The sequence below is a fragment of the Malurus melanocephalus genome, unplaced genomic scaffold (assembly GCF_030028575.1).
Source record: "Malurus melanocephalus ecotype Western Australia unplaced genomic scaffold, MMel_1.1 scaffold_331, whole genome shotgun sequence".
Lineage (NCBI taxonomy): Eukaryota > Metazoa > Chordata > Aves > Passeriformes > Maluridae > Malurus > Malurus melanocephalus.
Window position 1 is genome coordinate 298,367 of NW_026623563.1, and position 6,839 is coordinate 305,205.

The 6,839-nt window shown below is 48.6% G+C and overlaps 1 protein-coding gene across 1 annotated transcript in view; it reads left to right on the top strand.

Moving 5' to 3' along the window:
* Positions 1 to 6,839, top strand: part of BRINP1 (BMP/retinoic acid inducible neural specific 1) — an 84,960-nt gene extending 78,121 nt beyond the window's left edge. The window contains exons 7-8 of the mRNA XM_057377896.1: positions 246 to 468; positions 5,648 to 6,839. Coding sequence (XP_057233879.1) covers positions 246 to 468; positions 5,648 to 6,788 — 1,364 coding nt within the window. The 3' untranslated portion in view covers positions 6,789 to 6,839. The remainder of the gene's footprint in view (positions 1 to 245; positions 469 to 5,647) is intronic.

Below are 6,839 nucleotides of genomic sequence, written 5' to 3' on the forward strand. Positions count from 1 at the left end.
TACACTTCAACTGTGCTGTTTCACCTTGATACTCACTACACATTTTTTTTTCCCGTATGGAGCAGCAAAAGCCATGGAATTAGTGGTTTCCTGGGGCAGAGTGAGAGGGCAGTGAGTTAATGGACATCACCTTCCCTGGCAGAGCTGATGTCCTCGTCCATCCCTGCTGATGAAAATCTCYGTATTTTCATTACCGCTCCAAAACCTCCCTATTCCTCCCCGTTTTTCCTGTGTGTGTGTTCCAGATGAGTTTAAATCCTTCATGAAAAGGCTACCTAGCAACCACTTCCTGACCATTGGGAGCATCCACCAGCACTGGGGGAACGACTGGGACCTGCAGAACCGCTACAAGCTGCTGCAGAGCTCGCTGGAAGCCCAGCGCCAGAAGATCCAGCGCACTGCCCGCAAACTCTTTGGCCTCAGTGTCCGGTGTCGGCACAATCCTAACCACCAGCTGCCTAGGGAAAGGTACCTCCATCCTTCCTGGGGCACGGGCTGCTGGGGTGGGTGGCTTGGAGGTTGTGTTTTGGATGGAGGGAGCACTGGCAGGGAGGTTTGGGGGGGGAAGGGGCAGAATTTGGGAGCAGATTGAAATTCCTGGAGGTGTAGGTAACTTTTGTCACATTCCTGGCTACACTGACACCCTTCCTGTGTGTTTTTACCCGCCCAGGCAAAGGGCATCACTTATTCTTTAAATGCTGCAAGAATAGTTTATTCTGTTCTGCAGAATAATCTGATTTTTGGTGGTTTTCTCTCATGATTCACAGCCAGGCTTTCAGCCTCTGCTTCCTGCTCAAGGGGTCTTGTGGAGCACCAGATGCTTCAGCCCCTTTYTGGGTTGTGCTGCTCAGTATCTCCAGATGGAAAGAAAAGCTTTAGTTTCACTCAGAACACATCACATTTCTGCTGTGAGGAGCAGAACCTCACTGAGCAGAAGCTTTGCAAGGTTATTACAGGTGGAGAGAGCAGATTTTCCATTACTGCCACAGTAACTATTGATCTCTAATAATCCCCTCCTGCTGGCTCCTTTCAGCCCTGACCTGGAGCTGAGTTCGTTTGCTTCAAGTCATTTTTTGGAGMCTTGCATTCATGGATTTTAATAAACATCTCTTGCTGTGTCTTTCTACATTGTCTGGAGTGAAGCAATACTGAAAATCTTGKGAGAAAAAAAAGAGTCTGAGTGCCTTTTCTTCCATGCTTCTCATGGAAGGGTCAGGCCATGTTAATATTTGTAGAGAAACTGTTTGTCCACTTCCTTATTACCCAAATATTCAGTTTCAAGAGAAAATTGATGGACTGACTGCTGTCTACTGCTCTCATCCATCTCCCTGGCCACTGAGCACGCTGACTTTTCATTTYATCCCTGCACAGCTCAGAAAACTCTTCCAGGGCTTAACACCTCTTTAATTACTAAGAAATCTCGTGTTTCTAGACAAAGATTTGATGGACTTACCAGGGATGAGGAGAAATATCTATTAARTGTAAGAGATTATGAAATAAAATCTTTGGAGAGCTTCCTAAACCTGGCCCATCCCTGCCAACTGGCTGAGCTGCTCTGACCAGGGTGAGAGCCACAGCCTTTCCAGGGGGGAATTTTCAGTTGTGSCACAGCAACAGCAGCAAGGAAATCTCCAGCCAACCACGTTGCTCCAAAACATTCAGGCAAATATGTCTTCAGCATCCCTCATCTATTTYAAAAACCCAGCCGAGCAGAAAGGGAGCCTCCAACTACTACAATGAAATCTGGGGGAAGGAGGATGGAATGGATGATGGCAGCTGGGTTTTTAACTGACTGATGTGCTTGATTTGTTTTAAGTCAACATCAGCAGGCATATTATCATTTCCTTTCTTATTTGTCATTCTGCATCTGCAGCTTAGGCAGGGGAGCAGCGTGGTAGGAGCTCTGTAGTGGAAGAGGTGCAGTCCCTCGTGCTCTTCACTGAGAGGAGCTGGGAAATACTCTCATTTTTGAATTGTTGCTGTACAGAGTGACAGAGGCTCATCAAGCATGCCAGTGGCTTTGAAAGGATGGCAAGGTTCTGTTAAGAGCAAACCTCTCTTTATATTTTTATTGTATTTAATACACATAATTTTTGTTATATTTAATACACATAATTGTAACTCTGCATTAGACATTAAAATGCAGTGTGAAAAAAAAAAAGAAAAAAAGAAATGAGATTGCTGTTGATTGTCCTCAGGGAAAGGAAGAGGTGGTATTTCCAAAAGGAAGAGAAGAAAGGAAGAGTAGGGATCCTGGTAATTAGGCTGATTCTACATGACCTGGTGCAATGGCTAAGGAGGCAGAGATATAGAAATATRGATAAAAATATAGACATATAGATGGATACATATATATGTGATTTATAGATTTATAGATGTATAGATATATCAATATATAGATGATATATAGATATATCAATAGATATATAGATATGTAGATGTATAGCTATATAGCTATATAGCTAGCTAGCTAGCTAGATAGATAGATAGATAGATAGATACAGATAGATTTGGTCTTTGCTTCTTTTGTCAAAAACCAGGAAAGTTTATGGGTTTAAAAGACAGGCAAATATGTTGGTTTAAAAAGAAGATCACTCCTCAGCTGATAAAGCTTCGCTGTTGAATGATCAGCTGTAGTTTCATTTTAAAACACTGGATGTAAAATAGGAATGTAACTCAGAAATMACATCCAATGGAGAGGAGGGTTGTACAAACTCTGGGCTCCAGCCAAATTGTCATTAGCTAAGAACACACCTCACAGCTGCTGAGACTAAAAATAGCATTTTTATTCRCTCTTCAGTACCCAAAAGTACCCCAGAGCAGCTAGTGCTGGTTGGAAAGTGAAAGGTGAGTTTGCAAAGGAAAACTTTTTAAGTCCTTACCTTTTTTCTTGGCAATTAAAAAAACTAAAATCAGTCTGGCTTCCTGTTCCCAGCATTGCCAGGGAACCACATGTCCAGGAATAACAGCCACAAAACACTGCAAAGCAATTCTCACTCAGAGCTTGGCCTGCATSTTTCACTTTAGAATCATGGAATCATTGAGGTTGGAAAAGCCCTCCAAGACCATCGAGTCCAACCTGTGCTTGATCCAGTCCTTGTCCCCAGCCCAGAGCACTGAGGACTTGGACATCTCCAGGGATGGGGACTCCACCACCTCCTTGGGAATATTTTAAATCAAAGCCAAAGTCTACCCTGCTACTGGCWTTCAGCTTTCAAACAGTGGATCTTTCCAGCGCCCTCCTGCCCTGACACCTCTTGGGTACAATCCCATGAGCCTGAGCCATCAGAGGGGTGGGTTTTTAAGAATTTACCCTGTCAGCTGAAGTGCTCTGTGTATATTCTTAACCTGTCCCAGTTGCAAGAAAAAAATGGAGTAATTTATACAACTTTTCCTCTCTCTCACACTTCCCATTGTTGTGTTTGTAGTCGATGCCCAGCTCTGCCCTGGCTTCTGCATTTTCATTTAATTACATCCTTTACTGCTGCCATCAGCAGATGGTGGGTAGTCTCCTGTTTCATTTTCTTCTTGTTTTTTTTTTAGTCCTACTTGTGTCTTTGCTGAAAGCTAAGAATCACACACACACACAACAAAAAACAAACTCTGATCTTTCCTCCACAAAAAAAGAACAGGATTATCTGGTGATTTTTTTTCCTAAGACAGAACACTCCCAAAATGGACAGAATTTGGTCACCTGACTCTAATTTACATCATGTCCCTGGCTGCAGCCTGGCAGTCCTTGGCCCAGGGACTCAGGGGCATTATCAACACCTAAAAYCTGTGTGAAGCATCCACCCAGCACTGCACAAATCCAGGGGCATTTGATGGCTTTCCAAACAGGAAGCACAAGGCTTCAGCTGGGATAAAACCTATTTGTATTGCTGAAAAGTGATCAGAAATTCACCTGTGAGCAGTGGGCAGCCTCAGCCCCCTGGGATGGTTTGGGAGTGCTCGTGGCTGTGTTTTGCAGTCCCCCCGTGCTGTGCTGTCCCCTCTCCTCGGCGACAGAGCTGGCCCAGCAATCAGGATGAGCCCGGTGCACTTTCCAGGGACCAGGGCTGGCACTGGCTCCCTCTTCAGCAGATATTTATGGAGGTCACTGCCTTGCTCCCAAGCTCCCCACTCATCCTTGTCCTTTCCACCAGCAGGAGATGGGATGGGAATAGGGGAAACAGACCCTGTCAGCCTTGTGCCACAGGAGGAATGTGAAAATTGTCTGTTCCCACATCCAGCACTTCAGATTTTTTATTCGRATGTCCTTTCTTTTTCCTCTCTCAGACTTTTTTTCCCCCTTTTCACTCCTTTTCTTCCTGCTTTTCATTTTTGCCTGTTCCCTTTCAGTTGTTGCTGTTGCAGCTTTTCCCTTTCTCCATCCCTATTAATCCTGCCCACTGYGTTTCTCTCTCATTTTTCCTTTTACCTTCGCATTTTCCCCTCTTTCCTCCCCAACCTTTCCGCTTCTGCTCCTTGGTTGTTTCTTCCCTTCCAGTGCTTTCCTCYGTTTTACACTCTCATCCCTCCGCTCTCTCCCTCCCCCTAATCATCTCGCTGTTCTTTGCTGCTGTATCATTTAATGCCTTCTTTGATACAGCCTACAGCTTAATGATTATTCGGAGGTCAGGCGATGCAGGTGCCATGAATTTCACTAATCCAGCTCTGAGAGCCTCTGTCCATAATCACTCCTCCCGTTCTACAGGGCCTGAATCCTAATTTGTCATTAGCCAGTCCTCTCACTGCAGCACTACCAAGAACTTTTTTGCCCAGAGGAGACAATGAAGTATTCATTAGCCAGGGGGAAGGCGGAGGGGAGGGAGCAGCGGCTGCACAGAGGGTTCTGCTGAGAAAGGAGTCGCTGTGCCCAGCTTTCCTGGGKTGCTGGGAAGGGGGGAAAGGGGGAAACGAGGCAACGTGGCAAGTGGGATGTGCAAAAAGCGCGTGTGGGCTGCAGTGTCATTCTCCAGGAGTCGYTCCAGGGCTGCAGGACATGGGGGTGAAGGTGCTGATGCAGCAGCCGTGGGAGTGGTGGTGCTCAGGGGTGGGCGAGTGGGGCTGATTTGAAGGGGAGAGGCTGCAAAATTGTGGTTAATTAGCAGCAGGTTTTTGGTTTYCTTTTAAGGAGGAACAGTTTTAGCAGCTTTGTGCATTTTGGCTTCCACTCTCTTCTCTGCTGCTTGGAGCTCTGCACCATAAGCAGAGATTGCTCTTGCTGGGCCTTACAGCTCTTATTTTTGGGGAGGGGGCCAATTGCCAGAGAGCTGAAGAGCAGTTTTCTCCTGCTTGTGTGGGAATTCTGTTGCCCCTGTTGCACCTCAGCCTCTGGCATGGCTTTATCAGCTCTATTCCCATGTCACTGAGGTGCTCCTGGGATCCTTGGCAGGACACGGTCCCTGTGAGGAACCAGATGAGCAGCTCTCACTGGTTGCTATTTCTTAGAAGGCTTTTGCTCATCACCAGAGGAGTAAAGAGCAGATGAAAGATTCAGTCTAGAAATAGACTGGAATAGCTCCCAGATGCCTCAGCAGGGCATTGATGTTCCGAGAGCTCTGCCTCAGATCCGTCCCTGAAAACTCTGTAGCTCCAGCAAGAYGCCAACCCCAAGTCCCCATGAGGCCCTACAATGCTAACACTTCCTCCTCCCCTCCCGCAGGACGATACAGGAATGGCTCACCCGAGTCCAGTCCCTGCTCTACTGCAACGAGAACGGGTTCTGGGGGACCTTTCTGGAAAGCCAGCGGAGCTGCGTTTGCCAYGGCGGCACCAGCCTGTGCCAGCGCCCCATCCCCTGCATCATCGGGGGCAACAACAGCTGTGCCATGTGCAGCCTGGCCAACATCTCCCTCTGCGGCTCGTGCAACAAGGGCTACAAGCTTTACCGGGGCCGCTGCGAGCCCCAGAACGTGGACTCGGAGCGGAGCGAGCAGTTCATCAGCTTTGAGACGGACTTGGACTTCCAGGACCTGGAGCTGAAGTACCTGCTGCAGAAGATGGACTCGCGCCTGTACGTGCACACCACTTTCATCAGCAACGAGATCCGCCTGGACACCTTCTTCGACCCGCGGTGGCGCAAGCGCATGTCCCTCACCCTGAAGAGCAACAAGAACCGGATGGACTTCATCCACATGGTGATCGGGATCTCCATGCGCATCTGCCAGATGCGCAACAGCAGCCTGGACCCCATGTTCTTCGTCTACGTCAACCCCTTCAGCGGGAGCCACTCGGAGGGCTGGAACATGCCCTTYGGGGAGTACGGCTACCCGCGCTGGGAGAAAACCCGCCTCCAAAACAGCCAGTGCTACAACTGGACCCTGCTGCTGGGCAACCGGTGGAAAACCTTTTTTGAGACCGTCCACATCTACCTACGCAGCCGGACTCGGCTGCCCACCCTCCTGCGCAACGAGACTGGCCAAGGGCCCGTGGACCTTTCCGACCCCACCAAGCGCCAGTTCTACATCAAGATCTCGGAYGTGCAGGTCTACGGCTACAGCCTGCGCTTCAACGCCGACCTCCTGCGCAGCGCCGTGCAGCAGGTCAACCAGTCCTACACGCAGGGCGGGCAGTTCTACTCCTCCTCCTCCGTCATGCTCTTGCTGCTGGATATTCGGGACCGAATCAACCGCCTGGCGCCTCCGGTGGCCCCRGGGAAGCCGCAGCTGGATCTGTTCTCTTGTATGCTCAAGCACCGCCTGAAGCTCACCAACAGCGAGATCATCCGAGTGAACCACGCGCTGGACCTGTACAACACCGAGATCCTCAAACAGTCCGACCAGATGACGGCCAAACTCTGCTAACCCCGGACTTAGCAATGGACACCTTGGTGATCGATCGTTTTGCTGTAAAAA